Source organism: Patella vulgata, chromosome 2 (genome assembly GCF_932274485.2).
Source record: "Patella vulgata chromosome 2, xgPatVulg1.2, whole genome shotgun sequence".
NCBI classification, from domain to species: domain Eukaryota; kingdom Metazoa; phylum Mollusca; class Gastropoda; family Patellidae; genus Patella; species Patella vulgata.
The window spans coordinates 15,234,432-15,257,974 of NC_065880.2; the positions used below are offsets into that span (position 1 = coordinate 15,234,432).

The 23,543-nt window shown below is 35.4% G+C and overlaps 1 protein-coding gene across 1 annotated transcript in view; it reads left to right on the forward strand.

Moving 5' to 3' along the window:
• LOC126810542 (beta-1,4-N-acetylgalactosaminyltransferase bre-4) overlaps positions 1-23,543 on the forward strand; it is a 72,826-nt gene that overhangs the window by 35,053 nt on the left and 14,230 nt on the right. The window contains exon 4 of the mRNA XM_050535671.2: positions 16,400-16,522. Coding sequence (XP_050391628.2) covers positions 16,400-16,522 — 123 coding nt within the window. The remainder of the gene's footprint in view (positions 1-16,399; positions 16,523-23,543) is intronic.

Here is a 23,543-nt window from a genome sequence, read left to right on the forward strand (position 1 = left end):
GTCATATTACTGTATCATCAAGACTAAACAGGGTGAGAACTGTTTGATAATTGTCAAGTTTAACCAGACTCCAATATGATAAAAATAGTCTGACTATATATATATATATATATATATATACCAAGGTTGTATCTTGACTATGTGGCATAATGAGCATTTTCTGCTCAGGTTAAGTGGAGTGATAAGCAATTTTATTACTAAATTATTTACCAAAAGATAAATATGCAAGTGTCATCCACATGTATTTATTTTGGGATTAAGGCAGTGGAAATGAAATGAAATGAAATGGGGTTTAACGTCCTACTGTTCTGCTCCGAACTGGGCTAATGAAGACGGGCATACGCCATACAGTGTGCTATGAGAGAAATTTTGCCCAGACAGCGGCACTACGGCCTACTTCTATATTGAATTCCAACTGTCAAGGGATCTTTTACGTGCATGCCAATGTGTACACTAGACCTCAGTTTTTTTTGTCCCATCCGAATGACTAGACAGCTCTCCTTGTCAGGCCCTCCGCCCTGCATCACTGACAAGCAGGAAAATAAAGCAGTGGACATCAGTCTTATGAACTGTTGCCTTGTTTTGTACTCCTATGTGTTAAATTACATAAAATAAAATATATAACATCAACAGACTTTATATTAAAATAGTACACATATTTTTTTTTTTACTTTTGAGATATACATATGTATGGTGTGTTGTGCCTTTAACTTTAAGTGCTCTTTTTTTCTATTACAATATTCTAATTAGAGTACGTTGTTGTCATAGAAATCAAAATGGCTGAACATTTTTCAATTTAATAGCACGTTTACTATCGAGATTTCAATCTGATTGGCTTGTTTTAATCAAATTTTTACGCAAATTGTCAGTTTTCAATGTGATGTAATCAGAAGGTCGTATTAAGGTCAACTAAAACATCTCACGCTAACCTTGTTATATAAAGGCGTAAAATCTTGCAATGATGAACTGTAGTGTAGTTCTCTGAAGGGCATTCACCTACCATGTACATTATACATGCGAGAGAGAGAGAAATGGGATTTAACATGCACTCGACACAAACTAGGTAATTTCGGGACTAACACATGGTTGAATTTTATTTCAATAAATCGCTTGCGCGTAGGGATCTTTTAGCAGTGGGAGGAAACTGGAACACCCAGAGAAAATCCACAAGGTCGGACAGGCGACCCTACTCCTTGTCATGTACCACCGGGGAATCAAAACCATGCCAATTGACTCAATGGACAATGACAGACCTTATGATACAGCGCACATGCTACCCTCCACCCTCATTCTACATACTGTTGTTACCTGTATTTCATATATGGTTACTACAAATTTAGGTACAAATAGACAATGAAAAATATTATCAAAATTTAAGATACATTGCTAGATAAGGAAGAAAAAAAGTATTTAACAAAAATGTGTGACCTTGGGATGGGGAGGGAGGTATGCATCCAAGTGGAGGGAAGGTCCAACTGCGAAATGTTGTCGTTAATCTGTTTAGTGATATTTTGAAATCACACTTTTCCAGCGAAAGATAAATAGTTGTCAAATTTTCTATTTATTCAGGATATTTATTTCATCAAAAGCAATCTAACTTTACAGACAAGCAAAGCTTTTCTTGCCCTCAGGCTTATAATATTTCAACTTCATTTGACATAGTGAATTGAAAGTTTATTTGAGTGGTAGCTATCGCCTATCATGTTGATAATGTAAACGGAATGTTATTACTTTCTACAGTGTATTACCGTTTTGACGTGATTTCATCACATCGTTACAAATAAGCACGTCAAGATGGGTCGAACATGTAACACAAATCTATAATGTGTTTTGAGTTCGCTTGGATGGATTTTTCAATTAAATTGATTTCAATGGATTTTCCTCTTGGTTTTGTCATTTGGGCGAGAAATTTTACGATGAGTGGTAAATTCTTTTAGAACTAAATTAGTTTTTTGTTTGTGTTAAAGAGACACACACAGCCATCTTTAGCTAGTTGTCATGTCATATTTTGTAATTTAATTAAATTAATAAAAGCTGTCCCTTGGGCTTGGCGATAAAATAAAAATAAAGTACTACTTGTAGCATTGAAAGACACTGTCTTTCATGAATGGAGGGGGTTGTACGTGACAAGGAGTAGGGTCGCCTGTCCGACCTCATGGGTTTTCTCCGGGTCCTCCGGTTTCCTCCCACTGCTAAAGACCCCTACGCACAAGCAAATTACTGAAATAAAATAGGATCATATGTTAGTCCCAAAATGACCTAGTTTGTGTTGAGTGCCCATTTCTCTCTCTGTCTTTCATAAATGGACTGGTTTAGTTTCAGAAGCCGTCATAACTGTTGACATGCTTCAGCACGATAGGGCAGGAGCCAGCAGGGAAACAATTGTGCGAGCATGGTGTAATGTGAAATCCCCACACCAACAATCCGAAACTAATATACAGGGTAACACATCATGGCACAAGGACAAAAGAGCACTGTTTGGTCTAAGACTTGACATAAGACCTATACAGTGTTGAAGCCTCAGCCAAATTTGCTTGTAGATTTCATTTCATGATATAAAATAGATAGGCAGATGTTGTTTTGTTTTTTATTTAAACAAAATAACTTGTAGGACAGCACAGAATTATAGTTAGCAGATGTTTGTAAGATCTTTAGAACTGATAACGAAATAGTCATCTTATGTGTTCTCCTCAAGGTAATGGCCTAACTTCCTTCACTTAACAATTTTTTGCTATTATCACAATGAGAGCTTTTTCAATCATATACATCACCGACTTTTCACAGTCTGAAGGTCAGATGTTATTGATGGGCTGAAAATCAGTGTTATATGTTACTTTAATATCTAATTTGCTTGGGCTTATCGACTTTTATACAAATGAATTTTGTTTTGAGAGAATAAGTAGAAACCGGCTTCAATAAAATTAGTTTAAATTTTGGCTTACTGAATGTGACCGTAATATTGTCATTAATTTCTATCTGAAAAAAATCAAAGTGAAAGTAGGTGTTCTGCATGAGGTAGATTAAAGATACATTAGTTAAGAGTTTAATAAAGAGTTGGTCATTCTTGCTATAATAATTCAAAAATAGATGATAAAAAAAGAAAATATTGAAAATTTCATTAAAATTACTTTATTCTGAACGAAGTTGTCACAGTTGGAAGTTTGGACTAGAAATAGGCATCAACTGTGTCCGCACCGTCTACAAGAATTTCCGATCTTTGATTGACAGACGATAACTCCACCCACATATTCTCGATTATCAAATAACATTCTCAATGGCTATGGTACCCTCGCTTGGTAGGCCTTTCATCACCAGTTTCCGGTAATGACGTCTGTGTCTAACGGTAAATGTTAGCATGGTCAGCCATTTCTTGATTTAATTTTAAATAGATGACTGTTTAAATCCAAGCTGTATCCAAGCCATCCGAGTGTCTACAGAGTTGATTTTGAGCTTGTCTTGTAAATAAAGGTCTAATTAATAATTTCTATAACATCTGAAGCCTAAATAAAGACCTAAAATAGGCAGATTTAGCTCTTGCAATAATGTATGTTTAATTTATATCTGAAATGAATCAAAGTGAAAGTAGAGGTTGTGCATGAGGTAGATTAATATTGAGCTCAGCAGGAAGTTTATGTACCAGAACCCAATCATTTTTAGTACACCAATAATACAACTTTCATGGTACCAACATTGTCTACTATACCACAGCCAATTAATTTACGCTTTTATGTCCAGATTTCTTTTATTATTAATACCGAACTCCAATAAGATCTTGTTATCCACCTATATTGGCCATCATGTAGCTATGTTACTGCTTTAATAGGCGTATTTCATGGCATGTGTGACAATTAATCAGAAACTGATACCCCCTGGAGTAATTAATCTAATGGAGGTTGCCCACAGATCTATTAACTACAACAAGTACACCCATTTATATTAATTGATCGTTCAAATACCTACCATGTACTGTTTCAACAAGGGAGTAACCTTTACACTCTCAGATTTCAATGGTTTTAAAAGAAAAATCTGCTCTGTGATTAATTAGTTAATGTCTCTGTTTTTATATGGATTAATTGCTTGCTTCTAATTAAATATCCATGTAGCTTGTTATAGACATTCAAAATAATAAAAAAGAGTTATTGCATGATTTTTATGAAGAACTGGGATATAAATTAGTGCAGTCAGTATATTAAATGATTAGAGCTTGTTATTATGATTTATATTTATGGACCAAAATTGGTCTTATAGGTGCAATGCGATGTAAGCTTAATCAATAATGAATCAATAATTTATTTCAGTACATGTTGAAGGTGTGGTACTTGATCAGTTAATATCGCTAATATGTTCTCCATCTCTTGAATATAACTTTATTTCCGAAAAGATATACAGTCATATTGAATGTGGTTGTTGTGTGCCGTTTGTTTGTATGTCAGTTGGTCTGTCTGTCCGTTCATCGGTCATCACTCATCCATCCATTGGTCCCCAATTTGTTGTGAACGCAAAGTTGTAAATATCTTCCTATTGACTATACATTTATACATGAGACAAAGAATCATATTGATTTTAAACTATTTTATCATCCAACCGATTTAATATTTATACTCAGTGTTTATGTTCATAAAATGAAGAAGCCTGTCGATAATTGTTTACAGAGTTATTGTCCTTGACTAAAGTTATCATCCATCCTATTAACTGAGATTTTTATGCAATCTTTATGTTGGTCACTTGGTCACTTTAAAATGCTTGTAGATGTCTAGCTGCTAAAGTTGTCTGATTGAGGTGTTCTTGATGTTAATGGAAGAAAGAAGCCTATCAAATTTTGATGATTTTCAATAATTACTTTTTGGGTTGTTACCCATGATAACTTTTGAGTGTCTTGTAAATGCTCTAAATGCTCAAGTAACCAATAAAAGATCCATAAGACGACAACCTACCTATATGGACAGCTTGTATGATTTGTTGCTGTGGACGTATTATGGTCTGTTGCCTGGCAGCAGCCTATCTTTATTTGACCAGATCTCAAATGAAAAAGTTGAAATTATGTGCGCAATTAACAATAGATCTGACAATTATTTTAATTAAAGAAAATAGTGTATTGATAAAACATTGATGTATTATCATATTACATGTTCAGTGACCTTTATTAGGTGATTGATCGACATTTGGTGTCAGATGTGGGTTTATTATAAATTAATGATTTTTAAAGATAAAAGAACTAATGTCAAGAAACATGGCCTTTGTATAAAGAGATTGAAATAATCATAATATTTTCAATGATTCAGAATAATTTATTGTCAAATGTCGATTTTGCAGGTAAATAAATAAGGAAAACAGTCCTGAGTGATTTTTTTCTTGAACAGATGTTAGAAAGTCACCTTCACATTCTATTTGGTTGAAAATTTTACATAATAGAATAGATACAGACTGCTTCAAACTGTTTACGGTAGATGTCAAGCTGATAAAAAGAAATATCCTCATGTTTCTTGCTGATTAGGTCATTTGATTTTAATGTCTATAGATATGAAATATTGAGTCGTCTGTTTGATGACTTCTAAGACAGATGTTGTAGTCGACACATACTTATGATTTGAAAGAATCAAGTCCGACTGGAAATCGATTGACTTGAGTTACATATCAGCCATCAGGCTTACTTAAAACTAGAAGCAGCTCTAGTCTCTGATCATTGCTAGTGGGTATAGTATTAGCTCACTGGATATGCCTCAAGCAATGATTATGCTTTGATATTTACCGTAGTTTATTTTGGCTCTTAACAGAATTTTCTGGCATAAATGAACGTTGGATCCATATTTATCCACTATTAATAACAAGTGAAGGGATAAGCTATAACGACTAGGTTATTGCCATTCAGACAGAATATTACGACAAAATTATCACATTAAATTAATAACAAATAGTAAATTCAATCCAGTTATTGTTAAGCGTGTTCTGCTTAAGAGAGATATAGGCATACTTCATATTAATGTTTCTGATCGTCAGTTTTTTATACAAGATATCTTTGTAAACAGAATGTATACTGTGTGATAGGATGCTCCAAGGTGACCTTAAGCATAGAATCCATACACCTCTACCGGGTGAGCTAAAGGGAATCCTCCACGACCATGTCAGTAGAGAGAGAGAGAAATGGGGTTTAACATCCACTCGACACAAACTAGGTCATTTCGGGACTAACATATGGTTTAATTTTATTTCAATAATTCGCTTGCGCGTAGTGGTCTTTAGCAGTGGGAGGAAACCGGAGGACCCGGAGAAAACCCACGAGGTTGGACAGGCGACCCCACTCCTTGTCATGTACAACCGGGGATTCAAAAACACGCCAGTTGACTCAATGACAGGTCGTATGATACAGCGCGCGCGTGCTAACTATTCGGCTATCCTACCCCCCCCCCCCCAAGTCAGTAGAGAACACTCTTTATATTTAAACTCAATAATAATAATAATAGTTTATTCTTCTATAGTGCATTACATAGCAGCATAAAAATGGCATAAAATCTCAACGCGCTTTACAATAATAATAATAAAAAAAATATGATAATTATTAAAACAAAAATTTCATTAAAAAGAATTGCATTGCACATTTAAAAATTTAAAAAATAAATTCAATGAACCATAAATTTTTAAAACACAAATTAATGTATGGATGAAAATTTCATTGTATGTTTAAAGATATTTTAAGACAAAATAGGACAGCAGAATTTAGGGGTCACCAGATATACAGTCACGCAGGATACCACATATTTACATGTACATCCCTGCTACAACTGGAACCTGAAATCAATATTAAATATCCGAAGGTCACCAAATTTGACAGTACTTTACTTTTTGTCTAAAACAAAATAGAATGGAACGAACAAAAGTAGACAAAAAAAGTAGCGGTCTTTACCATCAAAAAGCATCTCATTGTCTAGAGATTGCATAAAATCAAGACTGTGTCAAGAAAACTCTGTAGGAAATACCCTAATGATTTATTAATGAGTATATCTGACTACTGAAAAAAGTTGTTGGATGTTGTTTTTCAAATGAGTCAGAATGAAGAAGTTTGACTTGGCCTTTTCCATCGTTAAAAGTGGTAATGAATTCTTTAGACCTGTAAATTAAGTTTATTTCGTAGATGTCTGGCATTTAATATATCACCTCAAGATTCACTTTATTTTTCCACAGTCTGTTATATAAGTAGTAGAACTTTTCATTACTCTTAGAATATTAAATATGTCTCCGATTATGGATTTTTTTAACTTGGCTAATGGATATTAATATTTTATTTTATAAGCAATGTAATACTCTTTCTGAGTCAGACTTGTGGCTTGGATCAATTTGAAAATTTCGTTGTAACATAGTGTTGTTAAATTAAATGGAAGGACTAACTAATGGATGTTGTCATGTTGTCCCATGGCCTGGCTTCAGTTTTCATTATCTTTTTCATAAATGAAATAGGGTTTAGTTTTTTGCACCATCTTGGCTTATATAGACGGGCATATGCCATGCAGTGTGCTATATAACATAAGGGAAATTTTGTCTGGACATCAGCCTTTCTGCCTGCTATTATTTGAAATCTTTTTACACGCACGCCAATGTGTACACAGAGGGCCTTGTTTATGATCCTATCCAAATAACTAGACACTGTACCTTGTCAGGCCCTCCATTCTGCACCTTTGACACGGGAAACCAGGCTGGAAATGAGCCAGAACCTCCCTCACTCACTGAGATACCCATTTCAAATGATTTGAAGTTTTGTGCATCTTGTTCAATCGACATACTCTATGGTTGAACAAACCATATAAATCTGGTTGAGCTAGGGATAATTATCACATTTGTGGATGAATTTGTAGGAAGGAAAGATATTTTTTTTAAAAGTATGGTGTTCAACCATATGTCTATTTTTCTGATAAAATGATTATCACATTTGTGGATGAATTTGTAGGAAGGAAAGATATTTTTTTTAAAAGTATGGTGTTCAACCATATGTCTATTTTTCTGATAAAATGATTACTGTGAGTTTTCCTGGAAATAGATTTAAGCATTGAATTGTGTTTAAAACAACATTGAATTATGTTTGTTGTTGTTTTTTTGGTTTTTTTTTTTTAAAACAACATTTAATTATGTCACAATCAACTGTGGGTTACATTAAATTAACATTAAATTATGTTTGAATCAACATTGGATTATATTTAAATGAACATTGAATTATGTTAAATCAACACTGAATTATGTTAAATCAACATTGAATTATGTTAAAATCAACATTGAATAGTATTCCATCAACATTGTATTACATTCCATCAACATTGTATTACATTCCATCAACATTGGTGTAAGGGGAGTTAAACCCCATCTCTCTCTCTCTATCTCTCTCTCTCCATCAACATTGAATTATGTTCAATCAACATTAAATTACGATGAAATAACTGAATGAATGAAATGAGTGTCTTGAAATTCTTTTTACTGAAGGTGTTTTTTTTTAAGAAGAATGATAAAAGAAACTAGTACAGCAAATTCAAACTCCATATATGCAGAGATAAAATGAAATGGGGTTTAGCGTAGGCCCTAGTTTAGTGTCCTACTGTTCTGCTCCGACTGGGATAATGAAGACGGGTCCATAGAGATGATATGATAATATGCTGTCATCTAACTGTCCAACACGCAAAGTCATGAAATTATTAATTATGGAAAGGTTATCAGGAAGCCAAAACTAATTCAAACTTGTGAAATCAATGCGTGTTATGGCAGGGCCACAGGCCTTTTATCAAAGTTAGCAATGCTGGTACAAGTTAATTGAGGTAACGTGTTGATAGATGGATGATTTGTGTGAATAATCTGTCTGTTTAGTTTAGATGTAGTCGGAAAGTAAAATGAAAGAGAAGAGAACCCAAGAGAAAACATTGATTAGTCGTATACATCGATTCTTTTCTTTCTAATCAAAAAGATAATTAGTCAGTTAGGATATGTACTCATTTGCTGTTTCTAACCTACATTTCTCTTTGATTATTTATGATTGATTTAATCTTTTATCCTTATTAAGAATATATTTATTTTTCTTTGATCTACACCGATATATGTGAACCTGAATAGGTTAATGTACATTGTATGATTTATAGGTATTTATATATAGGATTGCTAGCTTTATACTAATTGTAGCCACCGTCTAGCATCAATTATTTCAAAATGGTTACCGAGTATAGTGTTCATCATCCAGACATGTATAATAGAAACATTGTAGTAATTAGTAAGTTTATTGAGAAAGATATTTATAGACACAGTTATTTCTTTCTTTCTTCTTATTTCCTTGTTGTTTTTACAGGAATCTGATATATAAGCCAACAAGGAAGCTCAATGTAATCCTAATCCCCAATGTAATGATTGAGGTTAGAGTGTTAGAGCTGATAATTATTTGACGTCTATGACAACATGACATTGATGGTGTACTTAGTTATAATCTTACTTATATTAGCAATTGTCTACCAAAACAAATTACTATACATAATATAGATTCAAACAGGTTGATAATTTTATATAAGAATCCATTATAAACATTATAAAGCAAAATCAAGTTAATACTTATTGGACTTAAAGGAGCTAAATCGCTAATATTTGGGACCTAGAAATTGACATAAATGGATCGCAACGCATTTAATAATGTAATATGAATGTATATAAACTGATTTACGTTCAATCGTTTCCGTTTTTACTCTAATTTGAAGTCAGAAATAATCCAGAGGTCCCAATAAAATGGTGGTCACAAGCGTGTGGTTATTCCAGTCTACACCGATAGTATTTATTGCACATGCTCTTTAGATACGTATATGGCGTCACTGTCTGACATGAATCGTGGAATACGTCTAGCCTCGTTTTTCGAGTACCTTGTTACAAATGACACTGAAACGCATTATCGTGTACCAAAGGTAAAATGATTATTTTGTCTTAAATATTGGATATCAGAAGCCCATCTTTTCCCAGTAAGATCACAACATCAATGTTGATTTAAATTGACATATAATTCGTGTTTTCAATGTCGAAGACTTTGGATGATATTGAGTTAGAAACTTAGATACTTTAAAAAAAAAAACAACAGGGCGGAAGGATGTAAAAATAATCAGTATCCTAATAGGGATGACAGAAGTAGAGAATGCATGCTCTGCCATGTTGCCTCCACAACTATAAACTTACAGATTGTACAGTTCCAGATTATAAATATAAATGAAATAGATATAACAGAAATATTATATTTTACAATAATGTCTAGATGGTGGTCATAAAATGTTTGGAAAGCAGATGGTAAACTTAATGGGGCATCGTGGAAGATTGGATAAAGAACTGGCAGTTCTCACTATAATGGTTAAAAACTAGATTCTAAAGGGAATATGCTGAAAATTTCAAATTGCTCCACTCTGAACTGAGATATTATCGATTGAATGTTAGGCCTAGCCTCGATCATCATTACTAAATTCGGTACAATAAAAAACATTGTTTCGATTATCCATTTTGGGATTTAATCATCAATAAGCATTGAGCAGCAGATCAGATTCAAATCCAGTGATAATCCGACACACAAGATGGCATCAAGAGTTGATTAAGGTCTTTTCATGTTAATAAATGTCTAATTAATAGTTTATGTAACAGCTCTTGCATAATGTATGTTTAAACTACTACACTTCTTATGATAGACCAAGTCTAATTCAACCTGTTTTATTTTGAAATCCTGGTTTCTCACATAAAAATAGTACAGAAATTGTTAGCATTTTATAAGCAATCCCAGTTCCCAACAAAATACCACTTAATAGTCTTTGAAACAACCAAAGTATGTTATTGAGAGGACTTGAACTCCAGTTGTTACAATCAATCCCAGTTAACAAAATGCCACTTAATAGTCTTTGAAACAACAAAAGTATTTTATTGAGAGGAATTGAACCCCAGTCCAATCCATTTAACTTATACTCTCCATCTTCTTTAATTGATGTTAATAGATATAGGCCACGGTAGATTTAACATTGTACCATGCTTCAATCAATGTCTGTCCCACTTTATACAGATCGTTTATCAATCTCACCCATATATCAGTGGCCCAACACCAATGGTGCATTAACTTTCTGTCCAACTTAAACATACATTATACATGAGCTAAATCTGCCAATTGCAGGTCTTTCTTTAGGTCTGAAAGGTTATTTAAATTATTAATTAGACATTAATTATCTTATCCAGACCATAATCAACTCTTGATGGCATTGCTAGCCTGCGATATTTATTGGATTATAATCCGATCTGCTGTCCAACGCTCATTCATGATTAAATAAAAAAAATGGATAATCGAGACTATTTTTTTTTTATCGTACTGACTTTAGTAATGATGATCGAGACTACGCTAAATTCTTAGTTCAGATTGGATCAATTTGACTGAAATTTTCCGCAAATTCCCTTAACATTATCTAGTTTTTAACTATTATAGTGAGAACTGCCAGCTCTTTATCTAATCTCCCATAATGTATTTTTAAGTGATGTCTTCAGCTTTTAAGCAGCAACTGGCGATTATTATTATGAAAGCTAAAATGACTTTTGTTTGAGCTTTTTTTTAAAATGCCAAATGTTCATGTAGATTAAGGACAATTTCTCGTGTTTTTAACCTAGTAATCAACCGGAAGTAGGCTGACACGATCTATATATGGCGACCATGACAGTGAATGAAGATCTAAAAGCGTAATTGACATTAGCTCTAACTTTATGCTACTGCTTGCTTCATAGTGAAAGTAGATCATTGATGACATATATGTCTGATTGCTAGAATAGACTCTTATTTTCAATAATGTTTTCAAATCAAAAGCAATATGCCTTCATATTGATTGTCGTCTGATGTAGTCTGTGAGTGAAGGAAATTTAATTAAACTGTATATGTATTTCATCTTGAAAGTTGACAATTGAGACATATGAGAGATTTTCATGAAGTAACAATATAGACAAGATAAAAAGAAACCCTGTTTCTCATGATGACATCTTCAAAATGTTTGTACATACTGTATGAGATTTTAAAGAGGTGTTTTGAGAGAGAAACTTCAAATAACCACATTAACATTCTCTATTCTGAAAGGAAATTACAATATGAATACACCCCAGGAATATCTTTTTAAGCACAAATTCCATGCACATGATTTAAAAGGATTCTACTTCCATCTTTATTTGATTTTTGTATAATGTCTAGTGAGTCTGTGAATCATATTTTATAAAAGGCTTATTTTATTGGTAATTATTGATTAGTTCACTTGTATTATCTTTCTGATTTATGGATCCAAAGAAACTTTTTGAATAATGAGATGCATTAATTAACGTCATAGGCATATGGGCTGGATGACTGTTAGGGGGGTCAGAACTCTAAATGTCTGAAAAAATTCGGATTAGTCCCCTTTCCCCCCCCCCCCCAAATAAAAATAGAAAATTGGGAAAATTTGACGACCGCAATGGCATTTTCCTACTATTCTAGCCCATAAATACAGCAACTAATGAGCCTATTTAGGTGACTGACTCAAATTCCAATCAATCGTTTACAGTTCACGGAAACGGGCTCGTCGGGAGAAAATTTTGAAAATTTAACTGCCACAAACGCATTTTCCTGCTATTCAAACCCTTGAATACAACAACTTCAATGTGGTCCAATATATCCTACCTTAAGTGGCTGACCCGGATCCAAAACAAACAACCAATCATTGCGGGGTATGGGGGCCATCGCCATCCTGGAGAAAATTTTGAAAATGAAACGACTGCAAATGCGTTTTTCTGCTATTCTAGCCCGTGAGTTAAGCAACTGCAAAGTTGTCCAATGGTTTTGTAACCGAAATCCCACTCAATGCTGACCTGAATTCCAACCATTCAATCAGACTGTTGCAGCTGCATTCACAAAAAATAATCGATGCCCGAAAATGTTGCACAAAGTAAAGTGACTTCAGACAAAATGTTTTAATCCATAGTTGATTCAGTACAAATTCGTGGTATTCAATAAAAAGAAAAGTAAAATTGGTGTTTTATTAGATTTGGGGCACTTTATTTTGCCAACTACATAAAATAATTTTTTTTGTTTCACTTGACCCGTCTGCCAGAAAAGTCAAATTGCCTGAAAATTAGGGGGCAGCTGCCTCCTTGCCCCCCTGCCCCATTGCCCCCCTGGCCTGTACGCCTGTGATTAACGTACAATGCGCATCTATATGAGGTTGTTGATGCTGAAAATCATTTTAAGAAAATCACAGTTTTGAATAAAGCATTGTAATGAAAATATCTCTGAAATCCTTTCTTTGCTAATGTTCGTAATTATCTTGTTTGTTTCAACTTTGTCCTTTAAAACATAAAGGCCCATTGACAGCATCCAGAAGTTCGTGAATGGTTCAATCAAAAGCACTTCTGTCATTTCCATTTTATTGTTACTTATTTTATTACATATTTCTGATATTATTAATTGTATTGCCCAATGGACCAGCTTAATTCTTTTCTGTACGGTTTTGTTGAAGACTTATTTCCATGTATCAGGGGAAATAATTGATGAATTGCCAGTTTTAACCTTAAGATAAGTAATTTCACTATTGATTAATAGACAAGAGTCGATGAACATAAAATATCATCTGTACGAGACATATAGTGTAACCATCAAGGGAATTACGACAGATTCAGTGGTATAATGAAAATAACCGTTCAAATCGCCTGTGTCACCATATTACCACTGACATATTATAATATAATAGAATATTTATGGTCTATCAATCTAATCAAATATATAATAGGCCAATTCTATTGGGAGTTTTGATGTTTATTGGTAATGGTGTTTGCTGGAACTTTACCAAGGTGAAAATAATTGCTACAATCATCACGTTACCAAATATGAAACATTAGGCACATTTTTCAGGAACAATGAACTCTTAACCTGCAGGAAATTCATTGATGGGTTGGAGTAGCTGGTAGCTTTGAACAAATAATGGAATGGTTTGAGGAACTTTTGAAGTGCTAATGAGAAATCCTCAATGAGGTTGTTACTCTACTTTAACTTCTGTCCTGAAATGAGATAAATACATGACATTAATGAACTGTTAAAGTCTCAATGGGCCAGACACCCAAATGACCCTTTTCCTCATTTAAATTTAACAAATGTAGCAAATATTTAAATATGTGGTATGCTGTGGGACACCTAAATTGTTCTCTCCTGTGGTGTATGGTTTAAATACTTCCTATAGATTCATCACATCAATACCTTGACTAAGTTCAGTAATGATGATTTTCTGCTCAGGTTATTTTGGGAGTGAACCTGGGGACATGAGCAGTTTGTCATGCAGTGTGCAAGGAGAGACATTTCAGCCCACTTATCATCAAATTCCAACTGCCAAGGGTCAAGGGCGTGGATTTGTCATAACTTTTGGGGGGGACGGGCGAACCATGGAACCTTTCATTACCAAGTCAAAATAATAATTACGAACAGTTTACCAGTGTTATCTCGATGAAAGCTGTAATTAGGGGTAATATGATGACGATATGGTAAAACTGACTACCTACAATTAAGGAGGAAGATATCGTGAACATGAATTACTGTAACGAGACCCAAGGCAGTGGTTAGATAGCCTTCAGAATGGGACATTCATGTGGATATAAACCTGAAAATCTGTCCTGGTGATCAAAATCATGGGGGGGGGGGGGGGCAGAGACCTATTCGTCCCCCCTTTCCGATTCTAAGGGGGGGCCCCCCCCCCCTAAATCCACGCCCATGCCAAGGGTTCTTTTACATGCACATCAATGTGTACACAGGACCTTGGTTTTTCTTCCCATCTGAATTGACACTGTTCCTTGCTAGGCCTTGCATCTTTCACCACTTACAAGGGGAAACAAGACTGGATAAATCTCTGAGGAACTTTCTCAACCAACATCACTCACTCACTCATCAACAATGTCTCCCCATTCTTAAAGGGGCATAATGTAAGATTTAGATAAAGAGCTAGCTGTCCTCGCAATAATATTTCAAAAATAGAATACATGTATATTGAAAATTTCATTCAAATTACTTTATTTTGAGTGAAGTTATTAATGGTTGTAGTTACGACATGACGTGTGCGTTGATCGTAACCACCATACTGGTCATTCAAGCTTTAGCCTCACTTCTCCATTATAAAATTAAATCATTTAATGGCTGAACCATTCTAATCATCATAAAATCGGAGCCATGGTCTTGTCATGTTAATAAATGTCTAATTGATAATTTATATAGCATTTGAGGCCCAAAGAAAGACCTGCAATAGGCAGAAATAGCTCTTACATAATGCCTGTTTAAGCAATGATTCTATACTAAGAACACATTAAAACATATAATAATGGCAGTGAAACATGTTTCAAACAGATAAAAACATCAACTGTAAAAAAAAAACCCAGTCTGAACCTTCATTAAAATGCAAACCACACAGACAATTTTCATGTCTTAATAGGCTTTTATTTAGATACAGTTTACATAATTAGATCCTGGTAAAAATATCGACCACAGATCTGGTTTTATAAAATAAATGCGTCTGCTTCTCTTTACTAGTATGATAAAAAGAAATAGCACAAAGGTATAGGTTAACAGAGTGCTTAAAATGCAGTAAAAACATGACAGATCAAATATTGGGAAAAAATGTCACGTCTGGCAAGTTTTATAACAACTAGGGATTTCTGGCAAAAACGTGGTATGTTCTAAACGCCATGCTTCATGGAAATTTATGAGTGGCAGAAATGCATTAAATAAATGGTCCCTGTGGTATTAAATCATACATGTAACATGTTCAATAATTGCTGGTATTATGTTGTCTCATCATTCAGTCGCCATTTCAAGATATTAGAGATAGTAAGCTATGACCTTTAAAACTTTATTCAAATGTTATCAAACAGTCGTTCTATATAGACAGGCATTATTATTATATTGATGTTTGTGGAAGCGGGGATTGCTGAAGTGGAAAGGGTACTATACGTACAAGAGGTTGCCTTCCAACTACATAGTCTATCAAAAATCAGGGGGTTGGGTGGCCGAATGGTTAATGTGTGTGCATTGTATCATAAGGTCTGTCATTGAGTCAAGTGGTGTTGTTTCGATTCACCACTTGTACATGATGAGGAGTAGGGTAGTCTTCTACCCTGGGGCATCGAAACTCTTTGAAATTTTAAATCTTAACAGAAGATACCCACTTCATAAAATACTTCGCACTTAATTAAAACATTACTTTTATTTTGTAGCGAATTGAAACAGGTCTAGTTGGAATACAATTTTATTGCCATAAGCCTTTGTGTTAGTCATGAAATAATTTTGTAGAATGTGTCTACAGGATATTCCATTGCTTTTAATTCTCTATAGTCTGTTTTCAATAAGTTATATATACATTCTCTCTATATATTTCAGATTAAAGTATGATCTATTAGTTGGTGGTGTATTAAGTATGAGGATTGAACATTATACACAAGTTAATGGTTATTCTAACATGTACTGGGGGTGGGGAGCAGAAGATGATGATATGGCCTACAGGTGAGTTCCGCTTAACTTAAAGATGCATTATGTAAGAGCTAAATCTTCCTATTTTGATGGGGGGGATGGATGCACGCGATGTATCATAAAGTCTCTCATTGAGTCAACTGGCGTGGTTACGAATCCCCGGTTGTACGTGACAAAGAGTAGGGTCGCCTGTTCAACCTCGTGGGTTTTCTCCGGGTCCACCGGTTTCCGCCCCTACGCACAAGCGAATTATGTAAATAAAATTAAACCATATGTTAGTCCCGAAATGACCTAGTTTGTGGACATTAAACCCCATTTCTCTCTCTCTCTCCTATTTTGGCTTTAAATGTTATATGAACTATTATTTAGACTTTTATTCACATAACAAGCCTATAATCAACTCTCTAGAACATTGGGTGGCAGAGATTTGAATGGATTATAACACAGTTCCCATTTAATGATTTAATTTAAAAATGGAGAAGCGAGGCTGGGTGTTGATTAACAAGTACTGTTGTTACGATAATTAATAATCTATGCCACATCTTGTCAAAACTTTAAACAGTGATAACATTGCTCAAAAAAAAGCAATTTGAATAAAATGTTCAATATATTCATTTTATATTATCTATTATTGAACTATCATAGCAAGAATGGCCTGCTCTTTATTTAAATCTTACATAATGCATAGATCTTTAAACTACAATTTGTTTATTATCATTGAGCATGAATTCCTTTTTTGTGGTCTGCAAATTAAGTCATGTTTTTATTCCATTGATTACTTACTGGAAATGCTACATGAAATGGTGCTTGAATTGAAGAATTAATGTATTGAGAAATGTATGTTGAAGAATTTATTAACCATGGTGAGAACTTTATAGGATAATAATTGCCCTAGCAGGTCTCTGACTGATGATCTTGAAGAATAAAGTCAGTGTCCTGTAAAGTGACAGTTATTGGCATGGCGTAAACGGCCGTCAGATATATTTGGTATTGTAGATGACAGTGATTGGAAGTAGCTTATATGAGAGAGCTAAACTCTATTAGGGTTATATGCAGAGGACAAATAAAGCATGAGGCAAGACACAAAAGGAATTCAGTAAGCTGTTTACCAACTTGAAATAAAATGGGGGTTTAATGTCCTACTGGGCTAATGAAGACAGACTATGTGGGAAATTTTGCCTGGAAAGCGGCACTACGACCTACTCTTATATCCAATTTCAACTGTCAAGGGATCTTTTAAGTGCACGCTAATGTGTACACGGTACCTCAAGACTCGCAAGCAAGTGTCTTACTCACCGAGCCGCCGCAGCTCCCGAGAACACAACACAAAAGAATATATGAAGGAATATATAACCGAAAACAAGGGTTGCCCTGATTATATATACGGCTACCGGTTCATTACAGCTGTATTATTATAAAGCTATGAATGCCACTCTTGTGTCAGAAAATACAGTTGGATTTCATGAGTAGGTTATTCCACCTACAAAAGAAAATTCCTGTCATTATGGTACGTAACTCAGAATTATCTTCAAGGAAAAAAACATTTTCGCCGAGATTGTGTTCAGAAAATTGATCTCAGTAATAATATATATAATAAAGATATATATTTGAAGTTTGCGCATAGGGGTCTTTAGCAGTGGGAGGAAACTGGAGGACCCGGAGAAAACCCACGAGGTTGGACAGGCGACCCTAATCCTTGTCACGTACAACCGGGGAAGCAGTGCTTGTATCGTCTTCAGATTTAATCTAATAAATAAAATGTTATGTTTTTTGAGGGTTTTTTTTGGCTTTGTGGCACAAAAAATCGAAAACTAAAAATTATCAATTGAGTGATAAAGGTCTTAGTTCATGAAAGATCCCTCCCCAACCAACCACCCCCTCAAAACAAAGAAGGGGGGTTAGGTGTAGTGGTAACTTTTTGCTATAGGACTAGCCACCACACTCCATTGTCCTGCATATGATGGCATAATTCTTGCAGATAAAATATGGCCATTAATGGCTAATTATACTAGGAAGATTGATTATTCTAAGAACTAGATACAAAGGAGAAAAAAAAAAGCTTGATACACAATTGATTGAACAAATTATGGTAAAGTGGATTGTCAAAATGAGAATCGATTTCTGGGTTTATTTGCGTAAATAACTGGAATAATGATGACTGTATTGACTACTGTTATAATGCATAAAAAGCTCTCCATGCTCTTGAATTATATTCGTAGTAACCAAGGTACTTAATGACTGCTTTCTCCATTTCTGCTAATAATGCAAAAGAGGCATTTGCGTGTTTATTTTCTAACATAAAGTTTAGGTGACCCTTTTCTCAAATGAGATTGTAGGCTAAGTATTTTCTACAAGTGTAACATGTACATTTAACAATATGCTGGGCAGATTTATTGCAACATGTCATACATCTATGTATGTAAATGAAATGAAATGGAGTTTAGCATCCTACTTTTCTGCAGTTACTGGGCTATTGAGAGAGAGAGAAATGGGGTTTAACGTCAACTCGACACAAACTAGGTCATTTCGGGACTAACATATGGTTTAATTTTATTCCAATAATACGCTTGCGCGTAGGGGTCTTTAGTAGTGGGAGGAAACCGGAGGACCCGGAGAAAACCCACGAGGTTGGACAGGCGACCCTACTCTTTGCCACGTACAACCGGGGATTCGAAACCACGGCAGTTGACTCAATGACAGGCCGTATGATACAGCATGCACGTGCTAACCAATCGGCCATCCAAACCCCCCTGGGCTAATGAAGACAGGCATTAATCATGCAGTGTGAAATGAGCAAGATTTTGCTTGGATAGAGAAACCAGATCCTATTTTAAATTCCAATTGTCATGGGATCTTTTACATACAAAAACACTGTGTACACAAGACCTTGGTTTTTTAACCCATCCAAACGACTGTAGTCACTATTCCTTTGAAATGAAATGAAATGGGGTTTAACGTCCTACTGTTCTGCTCCTAACCTGGGCTAATGAAGATGGGCATACGCCATACAGTGTGCTATGAGGGAAATTTTGCCCTGGCAGCGGCGCTACGGCCTACTCTTATATCGAATTCCAACTGCCAAGGGATCTTTTACGTGCACGCCAATGTGTACACGGGACCTTGGTTTTTCGTCCCATTCGAACGACTAGACAGCTGTCCTTGTCAGGCCCTCCATCCTGCATCACTGACAAAGGGAAACCACGCCAGAAAATCTGAATGAACTTTCTCGGCTAATGCAGGGATCGAACACCCAACCTCCAGGCTAGCGAGCCAGCATCTTACCCACTTAGCCACGTGATCCCCTCACTATTCCTTTACCAGACGTTCCATCCTTGCATCACTGACAAGGGGAAACCAGGTCAGAAAAGCCTAATAAGGCACCTTCTCAACTAACACCAGGACCTCCTGGTTACTGAGTCAGAGCCCTATTCACTGGTCCAACCTCGTGTGTATTCTCTGGGTCCCACTGCTAAAGACCCCTATGCGCAAGTGAAGTTTTGAAATAAAATTAAATCATATGTTAGTCCCAAAATGACCTAGTCTGTGTTGAGTGGACTTTAAACCCCAATTCTCTCTCTTTCCCTATTCACTTAGTCACCATGGCTCCACTTCACTGATTTAAAGTGTGTAGTCATATTGAAGACCCCAAAAGCACTCTTTAAAGGAGCTAAATCGCTAATATTTGGAACCTAGAAATTGACACAAATGGGTCGTATCACATATAATAATGTAATATAGATGTATATAAATTGATTTACATTCAATAGTTTCTGTTTTTACTGTATATTCTAATCAGTTATGTTCGGCGAAATACGCCAGAAGTCTTAATCGAATGGCAATCTCTAGCATCTGGTTATTCCAGTTTACACGCATGGGATTTATTGCACATGCTCTACAGATAAGAATATGACGTCACCGTTTGACATGACTTATGAAATATGTCTAGCCTCATTCTTTGAGTCCCTTGTTACAAATGATGCTGAAACGCATTATGGTACACGATTTGTGCACCAATGGTAAAATGTTTATTTTGTCTTAAATATTGGATATCTGAAGCCCATCTTTTCCCGGTAAGATCACAACATCAGTGTTGATTTAAATTGACAAATAATTTGTGCTTTCAATGTCGAAGACTTCGGGTGATATTGAGTTAGAGAATTGGCTACTTTAAGTTTGATGCAATATAAGCCCCATGCATGTTGTTGTGTTTTTATCAAACCACTGTTTTCACAATTCTATTCTTATTGAATCACAGCTTCAGTCCTTCCTTAATATATATTTGTGTAGAAATTGACTGGATCTGATATAAAAGAAGGTCAGGTTGTAATTCAATAATAAGAGAATTCTGTAACTGAAATCACATGAACAAGTCATTATAGAAGTCGAGTGACATTTAACTGATTGTTCTGTCAACCTTGTTCTGTTATTTGTGAACGTCACACATCTCCGAGGGAATCACAAACTATCACATCGCCATTTAAACAGATTATATCCATCCCAGTTGTTAAATTATTGTCAGTATATTTCCAACTTCGCTAAGTTCTGCACCAAGGTGTCGTATTAAAGCGAGAGGAGAGAGAAATGAGGTTCAACGTCCACTCGACACAAACTAGGTCATTTCTGGACTAACGTATGGTTTACTTTTATTTCAATAATTCGCTTGTGCGTAAGGATCTATAAATATACTAGCTATCAACACAAAAGATCAAAATAGCAATAAATGATTTTAGAACACCTTTATTTGGAGGGGGGTTGGATGGCCGAATGGTTAGCATGTGCGCGCTGTATCATAAAGTCTGTCATTGAGTCAACTGGCGGGGTTTCGATTCCCCGGTTTTGAGTGACAAGGAGTAGGGTCGCCTGTCCAACCTCGTGGGTTTTCTGTGGGTCCTCCGGTTTCCTCCCACGCCAGTTGACTCAATGACAGACTTTATGATACAGCATGCACACGCTAACCATTCAGCCATCCAACCCCCCCATAATAAAATCAAAGATGTGGACAAATCGTCGGTAGGCAGACGAAGTGACGTATCTTCCTACCATAACCTATTGACGATAAGTCACTTCGTCTGCCTACCAACGAGATGTAGCGTAGTCATGGCAGGTCAAATTAAGCAACTCCCCCAAACTCAAAACCTATGCCGTCTTTAAAAATGAGTTTAAAACCGAGAATTACTTAGTCCTTAATCTGCCCAGAAATGAACGGTCAATTCTGGCGCAGTTTAGATGTGATGTTTTACCCCTTCGTGTTGAGACAGGGCAGTTTATAGGTGAAGAGCTTGAAGATCGAATCTGCTAAATGTGTGCACATAACTGTACAGAAGATGAAAAACATTTTATTTTAAACTGTTCCTTATATAGCGATCTGCGACAATACTGGTTTAATAAAGCGATATCAGATTTACAATTCTCACAAATGCAAGATAATGATACCTCATGAACAATCTACCACGTCAATGTGCTAAATTTTGGACTCAAGTTGACCTAAGGCATAGAAACAAACTTTTCAATTGATATTAGAAGGAATTTCCAGAGCTCAAAGAGCAGTGGCGCCGCCATCCGTCGGTGATTGGAGGGACAAAGCTGGGGCAAAGTCCAAGGTTAAGGGGGCAAAGGCACGAGCTTCAACTAGAGGTAGGGGGCCTCCCCCAGAAAATTTTGAAAAACAGGTTGTCGGAAATGCAGCCTAGAAGGATTTCAGGCACTGAACGACGAGGTAAAGTGTCAAATGAACAGACTTGCGAATCAAGGCGAAGCCCACTCACGAGCGTCAAAGTAGGGAGTCCTCCCCCAGAAAATTTTGAAAAATAGACTGCCGGAAATGCTGTCTTACAGTGTTCTGTCAGGCACCGATCGTCGAGATAAATAGATCTGACCAGATACCGTCCGTCGCCTGATCACTAGTTTATCCGACTAGAGAACATAATGTCAAACGAGAGGACTTCCGAACCTCAACGAATTCCCCTTGTGAGCGCCAAAGTAGCAAGTCCATTGGGGGCCTTTCCAAGAAAATTTTGAAAAATAGACTGCCGGAAATGCTCTACAACATGAAAGTTTATGACTGAATGTGGATGTGGGATTTATTCACAGTAGAAGGTATTGATTACCGAAATGTATCACAAATACTTTTTTTTATTTTCTAAATTTATTGGGGGGGCAAACAGAGGGCAGACCAGATTAATAGGGGGGGCACCCCCCCCCCCCCCCTGGCGCCGCCACTGTCGAATAGACATTGTTATTATTGTAAATACTCAACTTACTGATCATTTTTATGAATTCTAATTATAATTGACTTAATTTGTGTATGTTAAATAGTGACATATAGGTCCAATGTGCCAGCTGTTAGTATTTTATATCGATTTTCACATGTCTTCTTTGTATAACATGTCACTGAAATAAACAACTTTACTAGTACTACAGTGGTTGTTGGTTGTTAAAAGATTATAACAACACTCATCGATAAAGTAAAAAAAAACTTGGCAAAGCCTTGGGTTTTTTTACTTTATGGACTTGTGTGGATATTTTTTGATATAAAAAAAGACGAGTAGGATATATCTCACAATGTCCCTCATACAGGCTTTACAATAAGACATTGTCAAATTAAGTTTTATGTTGTTCTCAATCTGGTCGAAGTGTTTGGGGAATGGAATAAATTATAGAGACAGGATTTAGCCAAACAAAAAGACAAGAATTAACATTAATGACAAAGAGAAGATCTATAGTATTACTTTGACATCAATTCTAGGTTCTTTATGGAATACTGTAACAGAACAAAAAACTGCTTCCTCATTGAATTTCACTTATAACTTCTAGTCCAGGTAGCATCTCTATTGAGTTAATTTAGTTCAATATTAATTTTTTAATCGCTTCAAATTCAAAATAATTTCAGTAAGCACACTAATCGACTGCTAGCTCATGTGATATTTCTTTTGAGTTAATTTGGTATACTATTTATTTTTTATTCGCAACAAATTCTGTAAGCCCTAATCATTTTGTGTTTGCATTTGATAGACTGCTTTCATGCGTACCCTAACAAAGCAGCGTGCATGGACAT